Source organism: Caretta caretta, chromosome 1 (genome assembly GCF_965140235.1).
Source record: "Caretta caretta isolate rCarCar2 chromosome 1, rCarCar1.hap1, whole genome shotgun sequence".
NCBI lineage: Eukaryota > Metazoa > Chordata > Testudines > Cheloniidae > Caretta > Caretta caretta.
This window is the reverse complement of record NC_134206.1, coordinates 224,779,047-224,803,255: the sequence shown is the minus strand read 5'-3', so window position 1 is coordinate 224,803,255 and position 24,209 is coordinate 224,779,047. Positions and strand designations below refer to the sequence as shown.

The following is a 24,209-nucleotide window of genomic DNA, read 5'->3' as shown; positions in this document are numbered from 1 at the left end:
CTGAATCACCACGAGACGAAACTTAAAAGGGAAATGACCTGGCTGAGTCACTCCCATGTTTGCCCAGGCGCCCGATTAAAAGAGCACCCAGGACTATGTCAATGACGGCTACCAGTCATACTGCACTGTCTGCTGCCAAAAGGCAATTAACTGCTGCTGTGTAGCAATGCAGTACCACGTCTGCCAGCACCCAAGAGACATACGGTGATGGTTTGCTGAGTGGGCTCCATGCTTGCCGTGGTATGGCGTCTGCACAGGTAACTCAAGAAAAAAGGTGCAAAACAATTGTCTGCCCCTGCTTTCACAGAGGGAGGGAGGGAGGGAACGGGGGCCTGACGATATGTACCCAGAACCACCCACGACAATGTTTTAGCCCCATCAGGCACTGGGATTTCTACCCAGAATTCAGATGGGCAGTGGAGACTGCAGGAACTGTGGGATAGCCACCCACGGAGCAATGCTCTGGAAGTCGATGGTTGCCTCGGTACTGTGGACATACTCCGCTGACTACATGCACTTAGAGCACTTGTGTGGGGACACACAATCAACTGTATAAAACCGCTTTCTACAAAACCGACTTCTATAAATTCGACCTAATTTCGTAGTGTAGACACAAATGTGGCCCACACAATGTACTCACATACTGTACTCTAGGTGTTGGGCAGGGAATAAAAATTCAAGGTTTTAAAAGCATATGAAGCATAATCTTGCTAGGAACATTCAAAAGCTGATGAAAGGCTAATAATGATGAATGAGGAATAAAGGGAGATATTACAGTGAAATAAAGGAAACAAACATCCCACTGGAAAATTGCGTGGCCACTAAATCTAGGGTAATTCTCCCAGGATTAAGATTGCTTCTCCATCATCATCAGTCATCATCCTAAGTCATGTACTGCACGTTCTTCAACCAAGGTAAAGAAACAGTTTATATTACACCTGCCAAAACAGTGCAATTAAAAATACTTATTTCATAACACCACATTTTGTACAGCATATTTCACTTGAGATCATTACAAACTGACTCCGCAAGTCAGTATTTATGAAAGGAACATTTTTCTAACATTGTTTTACACATTGGATAGTCCAAAAATTACTGATCTACCATATTTTTACAGATACTTCTTTTCTGAAGCATCACAGTTCATAAGTTCTCATTCCTCCCCTTGCTACTCACAAGCACCTGCTGTGACACTATGTTCACATCTGAATTAAACAGCTGGCAGGCACTATTTAAAAAAAACCTAGAGATATGATGTTGCAATGACAGATCAGTAGAGATGATGCAGCCTGACACCACCTAAGTTTGTCAGTCTCTGTAAAACCCTCAGCTTCCACACATCTATGGCCAAGCCACTCCAGTCTATGGAACACTGAAAGGGCAGACAGTATCATCTCTGTCATTTACCATTCCTTTATCCCTTCCTGAACTCCTCCAATACTCTTCCATTCAAGTTTCAAGGCAGAAGGGAGGGGAGGGGGGAATTCCCCCCTTTTTGAAGCACCAGGCTGCAAGCCTTTAACTGCTCACAAGGAATCTTTGAGGAAAATCAGGTTAAAACTGTTAAGGTGGTCAAGCATATTTAGCCAATTAATCAATCTAGTTGGCTCAACATATTCTTGAAAGCTTTGTTACAGAAGGAATAAATCAGAAGAGGAAACACTGTAACTTAGCACTGCACTTTGGCTAAAAGGAGATAAAGAAGATAGAAATACAGTTGGCCCTAGAATAGCATGCATTCTAGCCTCTACAGCAAGGGTCCATCACAGTAATCCGCTGGCGGGCCATGAGACAGTTTGTTTACGTTGACTGTCCACAGCCATGGCCGCCCACAGTTTGCTATTTCCAGCCAATGGGAGCTGCGGAAAGCAGTGTGGGCCACAGGGATGTGCTGGCCACTGCTTACCACAGCTCCCTTTGGCCAGGAACAGTGAACTGCAGCCACTGGAAGCTGCGGGGGACATGCCTAGGAATGGTCAATGTAAACAAAATGCCACAAGGCCTGCCAGCGGATTACCCTGATGAGCTGCACACCGAAGGTTGCTGACCACTGCTCTACAAATTGGAAAAAACAACAACTTAATTCTCTCTTCACCCATCTGAAGGGAGAAAAAAAGCAAACACCTGATTTTCCTTTGTTACCAGCTGGTAGGGGCAGAAAGCACTACAAATATAAAGTTAGCCTTTGTAACATAATATTTCCAGCTAGACAGAGCACTTTGAACACAGAAACAGCTATAGCAGGTCAGACCAATGGGCCATTTAGCTCCGTATCCTGTCTTCTGAGAGCAGCCAATGCCAGATGATTCAGAGGGAATGAACACAACAGGGCAATTAGTAAGTGATCTATCTTCCAGTCCCAGATTCTGGCAGCTGGAATTTTAGGGATACTCAGAGCATGGGTGGGGTCCCTGACCAACTTGGTTAATAGCCACTGATTGACCTATCCTCCATGAACTTATCTAATTCTTTTTTTGTTTTTAAAGTTATACTTTTGACTTTCATAACATTCCCTGGTGATGAGTTCCATAGGTTAACTGTGCATTGTGTCAGGAAGTGCTTCCTTATATTTAACACTTGCTGCCTATTAATTTCATTGTGCGACTCCTGGTTCTTGTGGTATGTGAAGGGGTAAATAACACTTCACTATTCACTTTCTCCACACCATTCATGATTTTATAGACTTCTACCAATCCCCCCCTTAGTCATCTCTTTTCCAAGCTAAACAGACAAATGTATGAAAACTGTTCCGTATCCCTTAATCATTTGTATTGCCCTTTCCTTTACTTTTTCCAATTCTAATATATTTTTTAAGATGGGGTGAGCAGAACTGCATGCAGTATTCAAGGTGTGGGTGTACCATGGACTTATATAATGGCATTATATTTTTTGTTTTATTATCCATCCCTTTCCTGATGGTTGCTAACATTCTCAGCTTTTTTGATTGCTGCTACACATTGAGCAGATCTTTTCAGAGAACTATCCACAGTAACTCCAAGATCTCTTTTTTGAGTGGTAACATCTATTTTAGACCCCATCATTTTCTATGTATATTTTGGAATACATTTTCCAATTTGCATTACCTTGCATTTATCAACACTGAATTTCATCTCCCATTTTGTTGCCCAGTCACCAAGTTTTGTGAGATCCCTTCATAACTTGGCAGTCAACTTTGGACTTACCTTATTTTGTGTCATCTGCAAACTTTGTCACCTCACGGTTTACCTCCTTTTCCAGATTATTTATGAATATGAATAGCACAATCCCAGTACAGATTCTTGGGGGACCCCACAATTTACCTCTCCATTGTGAAAACTGACCAGTTTGCTTGTTCAAACGGTGAACATTTAAGGAATATTCTTTAAATGAACAACTGAACAGGCAGGGGAATGGACAAGGACTTTAAGTTTTATTTGTTCCTTAGCATCATAGAAGTTAAAGAAAAGAACATTAATTACCAATCACACTTTCTCTTTTGCCTGTCACTGTCTGACTATTACTGCAATAGCTATTATATATATATATATAAGATGAAGCAAAATCTTCAAGTGAGAATGCATGCAACCCAAGTTTTATAGCCATTAAGAACAAATGAGAATGTCATGAGTAAATTATAAAAATACTTTAAGTTACAACATAATACAAGAATGTAGTAGAGAGGTTAATCAAAGTATGAATAATTTATGTTGCTTTACATTAGGATTCAATTCAAAACAATAAGAAAAATCAAAATATACATGAATGAAACCTTTAACCAATACATTAGTTTTAATCTGCATTTGGATGCACCCCATGGATATAAATAGCAACTAATTTTAAATGTAACTGCTCAATTAGTATATTTTTTAGAAGTAGCCAAAGATAGAGATTTGAATGGTGTTCATTTACAGCAACCTCTAAGTAGCTGCCTCTCACTCTAGGTATACTATATAAATAGCCCATCAAGAGGGCCCTCAGAGAGAAACCAGAATGTCATGTGCTTACACTTTTCTTAACTGATTTATTTTTGCTACTCAACAGCCTCTGTTGTTGGTTAGCGGATTATACAACCTAGCATACCACTTGACCTTCATTCCTGTGGTCTATGAAGTCAAAACTATTCAAAAAAGTCACCACCTTATTACACTGTGTTCAGCAGCAGCAGGTACACAGCATGTACTCTGAGAACAAATACATTTAAAAAGCAAACTATCGCACCACAAAAAAACAGAGAAAAAAGCCGTCAAATCCTGTGACAGCCCAAATGCCATATTAGAAAATCCATTTAGTACAGAGATGCTAGGCAAGTTTACTGGAGACTTCTTGAATCCCATGTCAAACGGCAGAAGGCATGATGTTCTTCAAAGCTACCTGAAACAAATACTTTATTTACTGTACTTGGCCAGATCATTTCTGGATCCTTCATTTAGCCTAGCAGGTATTTGCAGGTTTCCGAAAGGGCAAGATAGGAGCATGTGGAAACCATCCTCCAGTGAATCTGCTTCCTCTGCTAGAGGCTTCGCTGGTCCATGATTTGTACAGAGAGGGGGTTTTTACCCAAAAGACAAAGGGAGGTAGATTACAGATAGAAAAATTGTTTTAAGAGCAGCTCTGAAATTTATTATACCAATACTATTTTATATGCACATTTATGTAGTAGTCTTCCATCATTAAAAGTCTCAAAGCACTGTACAAACACAAGAATCTCTTTACTTAAGACTGAAATCCAGCCATTTCCAGAGTGAAATGCAGCTACTGTTTACAACACAGAACTTTAATGCAGGAAGTGAAGAAAAATACTGTTTCCAACTGAAACTATCATATCCACCTAGGTATAAAATATGTATATGCCACCCCATCATTGTCATATCTGCATGTCACGCTAGAAGATAAGATAAGAAAAGCAAGTCTCACTTTCTCCCTTCCCAGTTGGTAGGAACTTGATTAAATTGACAGGGTATATGTGTGTGTTGATAACATACTGAGGGAAAGCTAGGCTCATGGGATAAACTTTGCATTTAGTTCTCACTGTGAGGTGAGGTCTGTGCCAGAAATTTTAAAAGGCAGAACTAAAGTGGCATTTTGGATTTTATGTACAGTATGTTCAACAAAAACACAATTCCTTTGATAGTCACGGTATATGTTAATTTATCTCTAATTTTACTATGTGGTGCCCACATTTTTGTCATTTAAATGGTCCTTGTTTTCAGATAACTTGCTTCATTAACTATTTTAAAATTGCATACACAAAGACTGTATCCTTTTGCCAGTTCTTTCAACAGTGTCTGCTTAAAAGATTTCCAGCCCTAAACATAAATATAAGTAAATTACCTCCAGGTTCATCAAGGTAAAAAGCCACGTCTTTTTTGTCTTCTCTTTCATCAATGTGATCGTAAGTAATTTGTGGAATGGGTAAGGTAGTCTGTCCAGGATTTACTATTGGTGTCGAGCCATTATCACGCCCAGGTTTTCCTTTTCTTTTATATCTTCTAGACTGAAGCAATGGAAATGGTATAATAGCAAAGATATTAACTGCATGCAGAGAAAAGTGCAACACGCTTGAGATTTATTATATAGTAAATTTGAATTTGATACTACAACTTTTAAGTTAAATTAAGAAGTAAGGGTGAAATTCAGAGCCACGGCCAAGGTCAAATTCAAAGCCATGGCCAAAATCCTTGGCCAAAGTTTTCAAAACTGACACATTCTGGATGCCCAACTTTAAAACACCTTAAAGAGACCAAACTTCTAGTGAGCAGGCAGTCAATACTCTCTGAAAAGAAGGTCTCTCTAATTTTTCTCAAATTGGATGCCCAAAACTTGAGTATAAAACTGAGGCCCCAAAATTATGTGTTGTGACTATAACACAATTGCACAGGCATCAAGGCCTTTTAGAAAGATAGAACAGAGGGCTAAGAGTAGAAAAACACAAGATCTAATGGCTAGATTTCTTCAATAGTCTGAGAAAATTCAGAATTGCTGTAGCTTCTCTCCAGAGTGTACTGGTGCAGCTAGAGATTTCCCTATTTTCCCTGTCTGTGAGTAAGTAAATGAATTAAAAATTACATTAATATCAAACCTTGATTCTATATGATGTGCCAGGAACAGTACTAAAATGGGGAACTTGATGGAATCTAATATTATAATTCAAAATGTGTGTAAAAGGGAAGTCAACTATTAGAGATAAAGATTTGGGCAAAATATTGTAAACTTTAACAGGCTTTACCTCGTGGGCAATTCTGTTCGGAAAGAAAGGGGTTGTGTTCCTGTTGATTTCTTTTCATTTAAGTGATAAAGCAAAGTAGCAAGTCTAATGTGTGCAATTAAGCATGCTTATTCTATCAAGTTAGTGAAATACATCTATGCTGAAGGAGGCCGTAAATAAAAGGAAGTGAAACCAAACTGTGTTTATAAGAACACTTGACCAAAGTGGAATAATCAGAAATATAACTGATTCATAAAGCACAGATTCAGCTCAGTCATATGTACAGAGGTCCCGCCAATTTTGTTAAAACAAGGCGAACAGAAATGGAAAATTTACACAGACGTTCTAGTTTGAGAACAACGGTCACTGAAGTGACTTTGCGCTGTATAATGTACTCGTTTAAATATCAAAGACTATGGAGGTACTTTTTATAAATTATGTGATCTCTAAATTGGATGTTTCAGTAGCTAGCAGAGTATTTTGACTGAGAAATTACAATTTGAGCAAGCATAACTGCAAAACCGGCTAAGAGATATGCCATAGAGAGGCTCCCAGAAAGCTGTCCGTGGAGATAAGTTGCTGACCAGAGCAAAACAGCTGGAGTTCAATGAAGGTCCTAAAATGATTGTACCAGCAGCTATGACCTAACTTGTCTTTACACGAGCTGGTGTGACAAGCTGTATTGCAAAAAGAAATTGGAAAATTCCAGGCCCCATTGCAAGATCTCAAAAGCAGATGTCTCGTTCCCTGATTGGACTAATTTATGTTGGACATTTCAATTCTTCGGTAAAAGTTTCGGTCACTATTTGGTTGGTCCATGCCAGCATCTCCAAGAAGAGGCACTAAATTGAACCACCCAGCAGTAATAGGATAAAACAGCCTGTCTCCTTCATGTACTTTGCTTCCCAAAAGCCAAAGGACCCCTGAAGGGAGAAGATGGACATCATGGGCTGGAAACCTGGGAGTCCTGGTGATATCAAGTGCCTATATTGGCTAGGCACCCCAACAGTCTCTTCTATTTTCCAGCAGTTTCGGTTGCTAGGGCTCTGGGAAAAGACTACAGTTGTGTGTCCTCCTGTCCACCTTTGTTTGCAGTGTCAGCTCCTGATGTGACCAATAACTAAGCTGGTGGCTGGGCAAAGATCTGGTGATAAGTAACACACACACTTTAGCCTGGCTGACAACCTAAATCAGCTAGTTGACCACTTCCTGAAACAGTGTACCTAATTAGAAAGGAAGTGTACATGCTTGTGTATGTGCTTTAAAGATTTTCATGAAGTGACTGTGTGTGTCTGAGAAGAGCTAGCTCTTCTCATCAGGGTCAAATTTACCCCCTGCCAAGGGCCTGCACAAAGCCAATACGCCACTTTAACCCTCAGAATAAGGGCTGGGTAGGTTTAAGTGGTACAAAGACATCTTTACTGGCCCTCTTCACAAGTGAGAGTTTCGCCCATTAATGAACAAAGGCAGAATCTGCAATTATGGGATTAAGTTATTGCAGGGGAAATCCAGGTATAATAGTGCACTAGGAAAAATGAGAAAAATAGAGGCAGTGTGATCCAGAGGGAAAGGCACTGGCCTGGGAGTCAAAGGACCCGAGTTATTTTTCTTAGCCTTGTCACTAGCTTGTTGTACGAGATTACACAGGCACAGAGCAATGCCATGCCTTGTGCTAACCCTCCCCTCCTCTGTCTGGATTGTCTGTTCAGATTGTATGCTCGTCAGGGCAGGACCTGTCTCTTACTATGCATTTGCACAGCACCTCTCTCTGCTACTGTAATGAAAATAATAATACACACTTGGAAACAGAGACATGCACGGAAATTCGGCTTTATTTCAGCCAAACTAGGATATTTGCCTGACTTGCTTTTCAAAAATCTTCTATAGAGACAAGCACTTTAAACCAATTAAATTAGATATTACAAGCCAAATTAAGAGCACAGGCCCTACTGCTCTACTGCCTTTCCCTTTTCCAGTCATACATAACTGTTCAGTTGAGTATAAAATGGATATAAAATGCTACCAGCTGATATAAGATAGCAATGAATGCTTAGTTGAACAGTTATAAATGTCTACATAAGGGACAAGGTAATGAAGAATCAGGCCCATAGAAATCAATGGATACATTCGAAACAGAGACATATCCATCCATCAAGTTTGCTTTGAAAGGACAATTAAGTTGATCTTGACAATGTAGGAAATAGATTCCATATCCCATTACAGGTCTCTTCCAACCCAAATGTTTCTACAAATTCACTGCAACCTCTCTACCTCTTTTACTTATATTCTGGTTGTTAACCCAACTAAATTAAAACCAAGAAGAAAATAAGTACAGCAAGTTCCTTTTAACCTGTTTTCTCAGACTGGGGCTAGATGGCGCTGGTGTTTTTTTGGTATTTTGAGCAGGCGAAGTAACATAGATCTTCCATGTTGCTGTAGAACTATATGATTTCTCTGCTGCATAGCACCGCCATAAAGTCTAAAGTAAAAATCAAACAATTATTTCAGTGAACAAATGGGCACTGTGTTCTGAAGGAAAGGTAACTACAACCCTGCCAAAAATAAACCTAGAGTGTGTTCTTTTATTTATACAAATGTCCTGCAAAGGGTTTTCACTGAACCACTGTGTGCTGTACAGTATAGCTACATGTCAAATAAAACACAGTCGCTCCCACGAGCAACTGTGCTAAGAGGTACCATCACCAAAAGTCATATGGTCACTTCAGCATGTGGTGTTTTTAAACATGCTGCTCTTAGTATTATCAGTGGGAGTTGTGGCCTAATCCACTACACATGCAGATGAAAGTCTACCCCATAAGAGGAAATACTCTTAGAACATTAAGAAATGCTCCAGCTTCATTTTTTTATGCATTGTGCCACATTTTAGTAACTTTATTCTCAGTTGACAGTCTCTTTACACTATATTAAATGTAATATTGGAGCATTTTCCAAAGATGGGTGTATGTATCCATCCATACATACCCACCCAATTATTTAAGACATACGTAGTACTTATGGGAATACTACAAGGTAGATAATAATTACATGAAAATTACAAATAAATGACAAAGTTGCTTCTTTAGTTCAACAAGAGTCTGCAACTGACCAGTGTCTTTCACTTGAGAATCTCAAAGCCCTTTAAAACATTAAACTTCACAACGAGCCTGTGGGATAGGTAATTATCCTCATGTCACGATCAGTAAACTGAGGCGAAATGATTTTGGGTTTAAAAGCCAATCAGCAGCAGAGATGGAGTAGAACCCAGAAGTCATAACTCCTAGTCCTGTGACCACTAAACTATACTCCTCCATTTACTCCGTTTTAGGATTCAAGCGTTTACCTGAATTAGAGAAGCTGCCGCTGGGATTTGCCTGTTGAAATGCTTCTGACGTTGCTTCTGTTGTACCTTCAAGGCAAAACCAGAACCCAGAATCCCCTAAAAGTAAACCAAATACTGGTAAGTCTCTGGTAAAACTTTTTAAAACAAAAATTTAAAGCATGAAATAAAAACCATTTTCTTCTTGGCAACTCCTCCTTTAATATTAATGAGAGAATTTCACCTAAGCTCAGTTATAGTCATGGAGTATCTTACCTCTTAACATTTCCGGGATGACAAAATTTATCCAGTGATGAAATACAGTGTATTGGAGGTATTCTGGGCACCACATGACTTCACTAACTCTTTTACACAAATCAGGAAATATTCTGTCCCTAAAAAGACTCAACCATACATTCACAGCTAGAATTTATGGGGAACATTATTCAATATACAGTAGCTGTAGCCACTTTCACTACATTCTAAAAGCAACTGGCACATGATAGTGAGAGAAAAAACTGAACTCCAGATGTATTTTACACTTACTATTTCCTTCCCCCACAAACAAACAACTCTTTTCACCTGTCACCTGTGGAAGAACTCAAGGAAATATACATGTTGCACTCTATAAAAGAATTTCTTTTAAAATTAAGGCAATAAATTATTACAGAGCTATAGCTGTATCCAGTTTCAATTTCTCAGAGGTTACATTAGTTTTTAGTAATGTGGGTTCATACCCTCTGAGTTCTGCTCTGAACAAACCTGCAGTTAAAAAACAGTCAAGCATCACCTGGTTTTGACAAAACTGTAGCCCAGTTTTGTTCAAAATATTTACAAACCTTTAATCAATACAATGGCTGAGTTGAGTTTCCATCTAGACAAGGAACACCATGTGTCTTCAGGCTTCAGACTGAAAGCTACACACCGTTCTTGTTGCCTGACATTCCTTCTACCTGTTGCTATATTATGTGTAATGCTAAGTCATTCTAAGGATTTTATTTTCAAAACTTCAGCAAAAGTCTTATAGCTTAGTTAGTTTGTCCTTACATTCCCTCATTCAATTTGGGGAGCCAAAAAAAGCCCAGCAATGGTGCTTTGCAGCAGACCTGATTGAGATTCCCAGGTTGCCTCCTTACAATCTCAGTTTTTTAAATCACAAAAGACAAGAAGATAAGGAGATCTGGGCTCTATTCCCAGTTTTGCCACTGGCCTGCCGGTTGACCTTGGGCAAGTCAGTTCACCTACCTGTACCTTAGTGTTCCCAATGGTAACATGAGGATAATGAATCTTATCTCCTTTATAAAGGGCTTCGAGATCTATGGATGAAAAGGGCTACAGAAAAGCAAGGTGTTGTTATATATTTAATGCCCAATATTTAAGGTATGTAAATGGCCACCATCACCATATTATCTGAGCTAGAGCTGAAAGTTTTGGTTTGATATATTCCTGGCCGTTCCAGCACAAGACACAATCTTTAATTCCTGGAGACTTCAGGACAATCCTGGAGGGTTAGCAACCTTAATCTGAGTGCCTGACAATTTTTAATGTCTTTATCCTCATGACACTCCCATGAGGTGGAGAGTATTACCCCATTTTACAGAAGGGGAACTGAGGCACAAAAAAGTGACTTGCCCAAGGTCACACAGGAAGTCTATGGCAGAGCAGGAAACTGAACCTAGGTTTCCCAAGTCCCAGGCTATTCCCCCCCCCCCCCAACAACTGGATTCGCAAGAAAGGGGAAAAAATTCATAGGCAGGAGTTGTAGACCAAGCTGGATGAGCAAGCATCTCAGAGAGGTGATTAAGAAAAATCAGAAAGCATACAGGGAGTGGAAGAAGGGAGGGATCAGCAAGGAAAGTTATCTTATTGAGGTCAGAACATGTAGGGATAAAGTGAGACAGGTTAAAAGTCAAGGAGAGTTGGACCTTGCAAAGGGAATTAAAACCATTTATAAAAGGTTCTATAGTCATATAGATAAGAAAAAACAAAGAAAGAAGAAGTGGGACCACTGAACACTGAGGATGGAGTGGAGGTCAACGATAATCTGGGCATGGCCCAATATCTAAACAAATACTTTGCCTCAGTCTTTAATAAGACTAAAGAGGACCTTAGGGATAATGGTAGCATGACAAATGGGAATGAGGATATGGAGGTAGACATTACCATATTTGAGGTAGAAGCGAAATTCAAACAGCTTAATGGGACTAAATCGGGGGCCCAGATAATCTTCATCCAAGAAAATTAAAGAAATTGTCACATGAAATACAAGCCCATTAGCAAGAATTTTTAATGAATCTGTAAACTCAGGGGTTGTACCGTATGCCTGGAGAATTGCTAACATAGTTCCTATTTTTAAGAAAGGGAAAAAAAGTGATCCGGGTAATTATAGGCCTGTTAGTTTGACATCTGTAGTATGCAAGGTCTTGGAAAAAATTTTGAAGGAGAAGGTAGTTAAGGACATTGAGGTCAATGGTGAATGGGACAAAATACAACATGGTTTTACAAAAGGTAGATCATGCCAAACCAATCTGATCTCCTTCTTTGAGAAGGAAACACAGTGGATCTAATTTACCTAGATTTTAGTAAGGCATTTGATACCATGCCACATGGGGAATTATTAGTTAAATTGGATAAGATGGGGATCAATAGGAAAATTGAAAGGTGGATAAGGAATTGGTTAAAGGGGAGACTACAACGGGTCCTACTGAAAGGTGAACTGTCAGGCTGGAGGGAGGTTACCAGTGGAGTTCCTCAAGGATCAGTTTTGGGACCAATCTTTTTATTACTGACCTCGGCACAAAAAGTGGGAGTGTGCTAATAAAGTTTGCGGATGATACAAAGCTGGGAGGTATTGCCAATTTAGAGAAGGACAGGGATATCCTACAGGAGGATCTGGATGACCTTGTAAACTGGAGTAATAGTAATAGGATGAAATTTAATAGTGAGAAGTGTAACGTTATGCATTTAGAGATGAATAACAAGAATTTTAGTTATAAGCTAGGGACACATCAATTAGAAGTAACAGAGGAGGAAAAGGACCTTGGAGAATTGGTTGATCACAGGATGACTATGAGCTGCCAATGTGATATGGCTGTGAAAAAAGCTAATGCGGTCTTGGGATGCATCAGGAGAGGTATCTCCAGTAGAGATAAGGAGGTATTCGTACCATTATACAAGGCACTGGTGAGACCTCATCTGGAATACTGTGTGCAGTTCTGGTCTCCCAAGTTTAAGAAGGATTAATTCAAACTGGAACAGGTATAGAGAAGGGCTACTAGGATGATCCGAGGAATGGAAAATCTGTCTTATGAAAGGAGACTCGAGGAGCTTGGCTTGTTTAGCCTAACTAAAAGAAGGTTGAGGGGAGATATGATTGCTCTCTATAAATATATCAGAGAGATAAATACCAGAGAGGGAGAGGAATTATTTAAGCTCAGTACCAATGTGGACACAAGAACAAATGGATATAAACTGGCCACCAGGAAATTTAGACTAGAAATTAGATGAAGGTTTCTAACCATCAGAGGAGTGAAGTTTTGGAATAGCCTTCCAAGGGAAGCAGTGGGGGCAAAAGATCTGGCTTTAAGATTAAACTCGATAAGTTTATGGAGGAGATGGTATGATGGGATAACATGGTTTTGGTAATTAAATATTCATGGTAAAACAGGCCTAATGGCCTGTGATGGGACATTAGATGGGGTGGGATCCGAGTTACCCAGGAAAGAATTTTCTGTAGTATCTGGCTGATGAATCTTGCCCATATGCTCAGGGTTTAGCTGATTGCCATATTTGGGATCGGGAAGGAATTTTCCTTCAGGGCAGATTGGAAGAGGCCCTGGAGGTTTTTCGCCTCCCTCCGTAGCATGGGGCACAGGTCACTTGCTGGAGGATTCTCTGCTCCCTGAAGTCTTTAAACTACAAATTTGAGGACTTCAATAGCACGGATATAGGTGTGAGGTTTTTTGCAGGAGTGGTGGGTGAAATTCTGTGGCCTGTGTTGTGCAGGAGGTCAGACTAGATGATCATAATGGTCCCTTCTGACCTAAATATCTATGAATCATCCTTCCTTTCGTGAGGAATATTACAAGTTAAAAGGTGTAATAACTATGTGGTATATTCTGAGAAATTTTTTTTTAAAAAACGCCACATTTTCTTAACAATGGCATCAATTAACAAGTATTAGTATTATTTACACATAGGATTAAATAACTGCTATGAATTCCCACTCACCGCTGGAAGAGCAAAAAAAGATATAGCAAATACTGAGAAACAGGAAGCAATTGTCTTCCCAATCCACGTCTGTGGTACTTTGTCTCCATAACCAATTGTTGTGACCGTTACCTGCACCATAAACAAAGAAAATATTCACTGCAAAGTTGTAAAGTTATTCCAGAAAGCAATGTGAAAGCATCACAACACATGACAATCCATTTGGCATAAACACGATTGGCCCGTGCCTAAAGCCCCAGCTCCTGAAATCATTTGCTTATGTTAGAATCTTGATCTCAATAGCCTGGAGAGAGGTGAGTAACACCATTCATCTCTTTGGGGCACTGCACTGGGGGGCTCCATCAACACCACCCCAGCAGAGGACTCGTAGCAGGAAGAGAGGAGTACAATGGTTCCAGTGCACCCATCTGAATAGACACACCAGCAGACAGAAAGTAAGTACAAGGGGACCCCATCCTGTTGCATCTGCCTGACTGGGAGAAGAGGCCCTGGCCACCACTACTCAAAGTGGGATGCTGGGCCACGAAGGGCAGGGCGCTCATGTTGAGGCATGTCTAACACACCATATGTCAAGGATGGGTTTTGGACAGGTGGCCTAATGTCTAAAGCCAGTCAGATACTAGAAAGTGGAGTTGTGAGTTGATCCAGGGTTGGGAACCATGGGCCAGAGTCAGGACTCAGTGCTAGGATGTAAAAGCTGGGGATCAGGAACTGGAATTCAGATGCAGGAAACAAAGCCAAGTCGAGAACTGGGTATCAGAGTCAGGAGGTAAAGCTAAGGTCAGCAATAGCACGAAAAAGCAGAATCTGTAACAGCAGCTAGCTAGGATTCTGCCTCGCTGTAGACCCAAACTTCCTCCCCAGGCTAAAATAGCACGTCTGGACCCATCAGGAATGTCTTGTCAATTTCGCCCTCCCTGGGCAGTACACCCATGTTTGGGCCCCTGAGACTCATGTTCTGGTAAGTGTTTCCACTGTCAGAGGTGTTAGGTGGTGGGTGTGGAGATAGTCACTTTCCAGGGAATCTGCAGACCCAGGTTCTATACGTGCTGAATCTTTCATCATATTGCCGTAATTGGCCCTGCCCACTGCCCTGTTTCAACATTGCAAAGATGGTTTGCTTCTTCTCAAAATTAAAAACTCTAGCTATTGACAGAGTATTTTTCATTCTGTCCAATACAAATAATTTTAACAGCTACGTCTATAAAGACTTATTAGGTGTCAGGACATGGCAAAATATAAGGAGTAGGGAATGGCTATCAATAATACCAGAAATATGACCAAAACAGGTTGATGAATTCACTTTCACCTAACCATTCACAATGAGAACAAAGGAGGCTATGGAAATTAGGCTTGACCAAAGGATGCCAATTCTATTTTGTGACAACTTTCAAGATTTCAGAATTTGTTTGTTTCTCCTTGGACAAAATCTTTCAAAAAAAATATTTCTGAAAAGGAGAGAGTGAGGCTGTTTAGCCTATGGTTAGCATGTTGGCCTAGTAAATGGAAGAACCAGGCTCCACTCCCTCCTCTGCTCCAAATCCGAGCAGAATTTTTCATCCCATATCATACCAAAACAAGCAGAGCAGGGGCTTGCACCTGATTCTCCCACTGAGCTACAGAGTCAGTCTTTGCTCTCTGTGCTCACCCCGACCCAAAAATCTTCCTACCCAAAGTTTCATGGAAACAAACATCTCCGCAAAACCTTCTGGCTTCAACAAAATAGCATATTTCACTAAAATTTCATTTTGGCAAACGTTTTTTGAATGGCTCTAGTGAGAATACTGCCATTTAGGGCACAGTCGCTGCTATTTCCAATTGTTGCACCCAGTTAGATACTATAAAGAATAATAAATAATAATGCCTATTTATTATAAAGTGCTGTTCATCAGAATCTCAAAGCACTTCACAGTCATTAATCTATGGTTTTTAAAGGTTTTCCTGAAGAGCCTATAAACAGTTTGAGAGAATATGCTTCCCTTAGAGCAATCTCTCAGGGAAGCACTGTAATAAGCTAGGAAGGAGGATTTAAAAAACACAGGGCTGAAAATACTATTGAACAAAGACTTTCAAGCCCTGAAAACTAGACTCACATTTACTTTATAGACTCTTGGCACCTCATTCTGAACAAAATGCCAGTTGTTTAGCAAACTCAATATTTTAGTATCTTTATTTCCTTGCAACTTTAAATTGTATGCTCACCTCAGCAAGGACCACATCTTCCCATGAGTCTGTACAGCCCCTAGCATAACGGGGCCCTAATAATGATTAGGGCTATTGCTTACTACCCCAAAACAAAGAAATAATGATAATCACCAACACCACATGTTAAGTTTCAAAACAATCAGGGGAGTGGAGGAAATCAAAGCAATGATTCCTTAATGACCATTCAGCTGCTCAGTGCACCCAGATAATCCTTTAATGTCTTGCTTTTTCTTCTCCCCTTCATTTTCCTATGAAAGGCTCCTTGTTCTTCTGAGTTCTCAAGCACTCAAGAATTAAAAACCAACTGCAGTAATGCTGAACTACTCTAACATTACTGTAGGAGACAGCATAAAAAGCCATAACCACAGAAAAGAGATGCTTTTCCATCCCTGCAGCAGACATTTGGCGGACAGATTCCTGCAGGTGTCTGGACACGTTTCAGGAAGTTTCTCCACTGCCACTTTAAGAGGATTCTTTCTGGCTAATCTAATTAATACTTGTAAGTATGCAGAATGAATTATAGATAATGTAAATTGTCCAGCTTTCTTAATCCTGTCCAGAATTATTTTGAAAGTATTTCTAGTAAATACTAGTGAACCACTCAGCATATATTTAATAATTAGCTATTGAAAAAATAAGCCTGTTGCCTAAACCAGATTCACTACATCACATGTCCACTCATATCTTCTGCATATGCTCTAGCTAACCTGGCCTCTGATCCTACAAACACATGCACATGCATAGCTTCAAGAAGGAGGAGTACTTTCACTGACAGCAATAGGACTATTCACATGCTTAAAGCTTTTTCAAGATCAGGGCTTTAGGACCAAACTTTAAAAATAAAGGGACATTGCTCTGGCTGGGACATGAGTACTTGATATTGGGGATTTGGTGAAATAGCTCAAAAATTGGTATTATAGGCAGAGTAACCTGATGTAGGCAATCAGCTATTTGACTCAAATTCTACAAGACATAAATTAGCCCTGTTCTCAATAAAAGACATTAAGGTAGGGTCTCAAGAGATGGGAATGGAAATGAGATGTCAACAACTCCTGCCCCGAAAGAGGACTCAAAAACTTAAAAACAGGCAGGATTAATAATTTTTCCAGACTGATAATCCCTTAGGAAATGTCTTTCCATATATTTTAACAAGGTAATAGTGCTGAAAATGGTTCACATAAGATGCTACAAGTCTTTGATAGAACTCTACAATTAAATCTGCCATGCCTGTCAAAAGTAGATGCAACAGCCTTGCATTCACAGCTAGAGCGAGTGAACCTGGTTAAAATTTGGTTCCAAATTCCTTTTATTTTTGTTTTATTTTCCTTTTTCCTCATGTTTAAACCCTTTAGGACCTTTGTATCAAATTCAGCAAGCTTGCACTTTCTACGGTAGTCAAAATATCTCACATAATAGTCTCTGTGGTTTTAGCAGATACACAAAAAACTGTCAAAAGCTGCTACCAAGATTTTTTTTTTTTAAACTGGATTAGTTTTGAAAAGCAAAAGTGAAATCAAATTTCACTCCCTAATAACTCCACATCTGTGTTTTTGTGTTATAGGAGGTTTTAAAAGAAAAAGAAACTAAGTGATTCACTTTGCCCTGTGTCACTGGTCCCAGCTGTGAACTGCACCTGCACCGTGACTCACTAACACTGCCGAGGCCTACATGTCTGGAAAGCTTAAACAATATTCTTCCTTCATGTGACTCACACAGATAAAGACAAAGCTGATTTTATCTACCCATTACAAAATGTAAGTAGAATTTCACAGAAAAATCCCTGAGCACTTGGTGCAATACATAAACACTTTAAAAAAGTAGGTACATTTAGAATTCAACCTATTTAAAACAAGCACCAAAATAGCCTACATTTTAAACTTACTCATTTCTCTTGAAAATTCTCCCAGTTTTCTTTTATTAACTTATAATCAAGAATATTTGCAAAATATGTTCATATGAAGAGAGCATATTTTAAGCCCTGATTCTGCAGCCTTTACTCTGTCAGGGCTGCAGCATCTAGCCCTTAGACTCCAAAATACAGGTTTCAGAGGAACAGCCGTGTTAGTCTGTATTCGCAAAAAGAAAAGGAGTACTTGTGGCACCTTAGAGACTAACCAATTTATTTGAGCATCAAATAAATTGGTTAGTCTCTAAGGTGCCACAAGTACTCCTTTTCTTTTTGAGACTCCAAAATAGTTTCTCATGTTAGAAAATTGGATTTAATTCTTTAAGCATGTTCCTGCCAGCAGCTAAAAGAGAGGGACGTTTGTGTGTTTACTATGCACGGAAAGGGTTTATATACCACAGTGACGGGAAGCCTTATTAAACCATAGCTAAATACTACAAAATTCACAAGAACACAGATCAGCATCCTTTAACAATTACGTTGAACAATCATCCCAATTTATATATGAGACAGACAGACAAAGCCACTAGCCTCTTTGGACCTGGACTACACTGGGGGAATTTACAAGCTTCCCACGAGATCAGTTGAACTGATGCAAGGTCTGGTGGGAGCCCTAATGTTGTTGAGACTCCCAGAGCTACTCCCTCTTCTAATACCATTTTGATTAGATTTACTGATCATATTTAGCTGAAACGGCGGTAAAAACTAGCTGAGCAGCCATGTCCCGACTGTTTTGAAAACCAGTTCAACTGAACTGGTAGTAGGACAAGCAGGAACTGGTTGCTGTTAAAGTTTCCTCAGCATAGACATGACTTTTTGTGATGTCAGTCTAAAAAGGCACAGACTGGTTTGGCCTTTACTGCTTTGGTTTTTATTCTATATTTTTTCAGCCATCTGTTCTTGTGGAAAGTTTCTTAAGCTCCATTAACTAAAGGTTGTTTTATGCCCAGATGCACAAAGCTTTAAGACCCTTATAAGCTTTTTATCATAGATGTCTATAGAGGGATTTAACCAACTTTTGATTTTGTGGGCCATTGGGTTTTCCCCGTGCCAGACTATTTAGTTCTGTCTGATCATTTCAGGGTGGGGTTCGTTTGGTCAGGGTTTTTCATTTTTTTGAATGAATTTATTGGATGCTTTGTGTACCCTTCAAATTAGTTGATACATGGTAAACAAATCATTGGAATTAAAGATTTACAAAATTTTTGAACTGAGCCATTAAAAAATGGGTAAGCCAAATTTTTATAAAAATAATTTTAGTATAAGTTTATACATCACCCTTCCAACACAAATATTATAAATGTTTATGTATTGGGACTTTCAAGCCCCCCCCCCTTTTTTTTCCTATCCCACAAACTCTTACCAGTGTTTATTTAATGGATTATTTAGATGCAGGTAAAATATTACTTTGTTACTTAAGGAAGTTTTCCATTTTTTCTTTACAAAGACTTGAACTGCTTATCTCTTTGTTCTTGGATTAAACCAGATAAATTTTCCTCTCTCACACACACACACTTATGTCAAAGCCAGCAGAAGGTTGTGTAAGTGCAAAACCCACCCACATAAGCAAGAGAGAACCTTCTATAGCATACCTTAGCACTCCCCCTTCACATTCAGTAGTCTTACAGACATGCTATACACCTCTGCTATGAACTCCCGTGCACGTATGAAGAAACAGTATGAAATACACAACATTCCCTTATTAGCACTACAACAAATACAGCAAATGTAACATCTGTTAGATATATGCACTGTAAGCTTGTCAATGGGAAGTATGAGGTAGGAATTAAGGTTTTACTTTACAGCACAGTTTGGGAAGAGGGGAGAATAGGCAGTTAAGGGATGTGTAAGGGCTGAATGGGCAAGTTGTGAATATTTGGGAGCTAGTGGCTCTAAGTCTGCCCCCAATATCATCATAAATATCCTCAGAGTAGGTCATTCCCCACCCTATCACCAGACCTGATTTGTCAGCCTCCTCTGGTTTGCCACACTGACACTCCCAGATCATGAGCCACATGAGATTTACCAGTGGGGAAAGCTGCCTCAGGAGCACAGGTGGTGTATCAGACTCAGACTGCGGGTGAGCAGAGGAAAGACATTTCCCAGAGATGTGTCACGAATGTGATGACCATGGCTAGAGGAGCATAACCCTACCACCTCACCAATACATGTTCTCTCTCTTCACTCCCCCACATAACCACATACTCCCTTCTCCATCCAGCTGGACATTCACACCCCTATACAACTCCCATAACTGCCCATTACCCCCAGCCCCAAACCTTCTTTAGTTCACCATGACTCCTTACTGAGCCCTGCTGGTGAAACTGGGAAGCACTATCAGACATCCAAAACTGCTGACGGATCTGGAGGGCTCTGTCAACTACTTTCAATGGAACTATTTAATGTTATCACAACTTCCTGTATTCCATGTTTTAGAATATGCAGTTTGTGTTGTAGTACACATAACTGACATCTACACGCGTGCTTTGGGGGCTGTCACTACAGTGGCATAGCTAGACGTATCTAAATAATGGAACACCTTGGCCTAAATTTGTAAGAGGGAACATTCTTACAGTAATGTTTCTTTTTAGAAAAATCACTGGATATTAAATTGGGCTCAAAAGAGGATGTAAAATTTCAAGATTAATTTCTCACTCTTTAAAATAAGGATTTAATTCCTACTTTGCATTTTGTACTTAATACAAACTTTACCACGGAGTCACTACTTTGCCTTTATAATATACTTCATTACTGACATATTTTAGTTCTATTGCATCTACTTTAAAAAAAAGGTTAAATTTCCCTTCTAGATTACCATTTACAAATAGGTCTAATTTTGCAAATCAATAAATCCTTACTCAGGAAAAAAAATCCCTATTAATGTCAATGGTCTATCTTGCATGAGAGTGGACAAAGACTAGGCACACACTTTGCTACAGATGACTTACCACACCCCACCACAGGGCATCAGCATAGCTGGAGAAACCTGTTCTTCCATCTTCATCCACTGCATCCTTCTCAGCAAGATAGACAAAATAGGATGAGAAGATCAGTCCCAAGAATCCAATGTACAGAGTAGTTATGAGTTCCTATCACAAAAGAAAGGAAACAGTATGTAAGGCTTAAGTTATGTACTTTCCAGTTTGAAACCAATAACGTTGTTTAGTTTCACATACTAGCATATTTTGCTGAAAGGCACTATCATGGCAATGCTGTGCAATGGCAAGGTTGGAAAGACACTATCAGCAAGTTTAGAAGGCAAAATGTACTTCCATAAAAAAAAAGATAGAGGAATCCATGAATAGCTTTGTATTTGCTTCAAGACTAAGTCATTCAAGCCCAAATGGTCCCTGACAGTAGATTTGGACAGGTAAAAATAGACATAAGACTTTGCAATGTCATTGACCAACTTTGGTGATAGGCCAAATATTAATGTCTTAAAACTGAAGGTAAATCCTACTAGTCACTCTTAGAAAATGTGATTTATTTACAGAAAATTAATCTCTTCTTCGCATCCCCCAGCATATTAACAGACATGGGGAGCACATTGCCTTCCACCTCAAATTTTTTTTTAGTTAACATTTTAAAAGGGATCTGAGACTTTATCCACATTTACTTTGTGTTGCCTGAGAGACTGGGAGTTAATTCCTGCTTTGTCTTTTGTAAAACTTTTTATTTAAGCTTTGCCACCTGCAAGAAGACTGAATAGTAAAATTTACTACATACCTCATCTGTATCTTTCCCCAATTCTTTGTGTTCTTCTAGTCACCATTCTGAATTCCAGAGAATTCTCCTTTATTTTGTGTCCCAAATATTGCAAAAGTGATTTTTAAAAATAAAAACACCCGTCTAACAAAGAACCCCTTTATTTAAAATAGATGTTTCTCTCCCACCATTCTTCTGTCATGTCTTACACTAGCATCTGAAGCTAAATGTTAGGGAGGAGAGTTCCTGGAAGATCTGGCAGGTTTCAGAGGAACAGCCGTGTTAGTCTGTATTCGCAAAAAGAAAAGGAGTACTTGTGGCACCTTAGAGACTAACCAATTTATTTGAGCATGAGCTTGAAGTGAGCTGTAGCTCACGAAAGCTCATGCTCAAATAAATTGGTTAGTCTCTAAGGTGCCACAAGTACTCCTTTTCTTTTTGGAAGATCTGGGTTTTATTACCTTAAACTAATTTCTTTCCATTCCCTTTGTTTTTTCATTACAGCATCTTTCTGGTGGAAATGGTGAAGCCTTGGAATGCTCCCTGAGACAACTGCTACTTGTAGCATCAGGAGTCAAGACTCTAAAAACCCTGCCCACTGAAACTTCACTGGGATAATCCAGATTCAGTGCACCTAATTAACCTTTGCACAAAACAAAAGCATTCTCCCTTGTCAATAAATGTTCAGGTAATCCATTAGTCCCGATTGTTCCCTCTCTAGTCTCAGTTTTTAGTAGCTCCAGTTTCACCTGTAAGTCTTTTTCTCAGCTCTAGTGGCCTGATGCATTGGTTGCGCAAGGAAGTCAGAGCTGAATCTTCACTAGTTCATTGTGGTCAACCTCTCCTCCACCAACTCTGCTGCCTCTTTTTGTACAGCAGTTAATACACTTGGTATGTCTGATCTTATTGCTTTGAACTGTTAAGAGTTCCTTTTACATTTGCAGCTCACATTGTTTTCTCTTGGTTTTGGCAGCTTTCTGTGCTATCTTGTCCAAGTCCTTCCTCTTTCTGCAGCGATCATCCATTCATTATGCTAAGATATTGTTTAGTTACTGTAGGTATAGACAAACTAGGCACCTTCCCAGGGCAGCAGATTTGTCCCAGCTGCCCCTCTATCATGATGGAGGGGTGTCCTGGCCAAATGTGAATGGCTCTGTGACCCCATACACCAGGTTGCAATTCCAGTCACTCAAATTTGACAGATGGACAGCTGGGTCAAATCTGCCATCCTAGGCTTATAAGGAGAGGGGTAGCACACTGAAGTTTTGCCTAGGGCAGCAGATAGTCTTGAGCAGCCTCTATTTGTGGGTGTCCATTTAACACTTGGAAAGCCTGAATTCTGTAGGCTGTAAAGGGCAAGAAAGCCAATGGAGGTGGATGTTCTAGTCACCAACTGAGCATGAAGTTCCTACGCTTCCATCCCCCGGAGATGACATCACTTCCCACTGAATGAAGGTACCATATTAGTGCCACAAAAGCTGTCTGTCTTGCTTCAAACAAGAGCCCAACTACAAAACATCCAAGCTATTGGCAGATGTCACAAGTAATTGGAACAGAATCTACTACTTTCTCACTGATTTTGCCTTGGAATGGAGGCCAGACAATAGTTGGAGATTTTCTATGTGAAGTATTGGCTTTAAAATGAGGCAGACCAATATGAGTTTTAGTGGAGTTGGGCAGGATATCATGAGATTCCCACCACTGTGGCTGAAATGTCACCAGAACTACCGAGGATATTTCAGCATCAGCATCTCTAAATCGTAGCCCAATTCATTAAAGCCTGGACCCTTGTCAAAACTCAGTCTGGATGAAAACACCACTTCCTCAGATCATCTCTAATGGCCACTCTGAATACGTACATACATGTTTACAAACAAATATTGCAATAGCAAGTGTGTATATATAAATATTAAAAATGTTCCAGCAGCCTTATACTAAGGAGATATGTAGATAGGATATAAAAATTTCAACAAAAAGTGAATTAGAGCACAAAGAAATAGGAGTTGATAGTTGCACTAATATAGGATCTAACATCTAAAGTTGCTTGACAGTTTTGCAGAAATCGAGGCTCAGACTATTATCTCTATTTTATAGCTGAAGTAACAGACAGAAGTTAAATAACTTGCCCAAAACAAGGAAGTCAGTAGAAGGGCCAGATACACAACTCAAGAGTCCAGGTCTTGCAGTCCTTGCACTTACCACACAGCCAAGCTTACTCTCATGCTTTTGAGAAGGACAGCTAACAGACCAAGATGCTATTCATCAGGTGAAACATCAACAGAGTGACAAAAAAATATTTCTTTTCCCTTTCCTCCCCCACAGAAGTCTAACACACTTCGCAGTTATGACTGAAACAAGGTTAGTGGGGGGTGGTGTGCAAAGAAAGCCAAAATCACACTTGCATATAGGGTAACATGACAGATCAGTATTGAGGGGCTTAAGTCAAGAAGTTCTTTTAAACCTGGACACATTTTTAATTATGACAAATCTCAAATAATAACACTACTCAGAACTCTTAGAAAAACCATCAATTGACCTTCTATTAGAAGCATTATGGCAGCTCACAAAGCAAGATGAGGGATAAGTGAACCTCTGAGATTAGAGACTTAAACTGGAGCTGGGTAAGTTAACTCAATAGTTTTTCAGTGAGCTGCATGATTTTT

General features: G+C 39.6%; 1 protein-coding gene across 1 annotated transcript in view; it reads right to left on the bottom strand.

Annotated features, from left to right (window-relative positions):
• Nucleotides 1–24,209, bottom strand: part of LOC125624109 (potassium voltage-gated channel subfamily KQT member 1) — a 765,256-nt gene that overhangs the window by 634,322 nt on the left and 106,725 nt on the right. The window contains exons 6-10 of the mRNA XM_048824460.2: nucleotides 20,790–20,930; nucleotides 13,731–13,841; nucleotides 9,525–9,620; nucleotides 8,535–8,663; nucleotides 5,311–5,473 (exon numbers count right to left, since the gene is read on the bottom strand). Of these exons, the coding sequence (XP_048680417.2) occupies nucleotides 5,311–5,473; nucleotides 8,535–8,663; nucleotides 9,525–9,620; nucleotides 13,731–13,841; nucleotides 20,790–20,930 (640 nt within the window). The remainder of the gene's footprint in view (nucleotides 1–5,310; nucleotides 5,474–8,534; nucleotides 8,664–9,524; nucleotides 9,621–13,730; nucleotides 13,842–20,789; nucleotides 20,931–24,209) is intronic.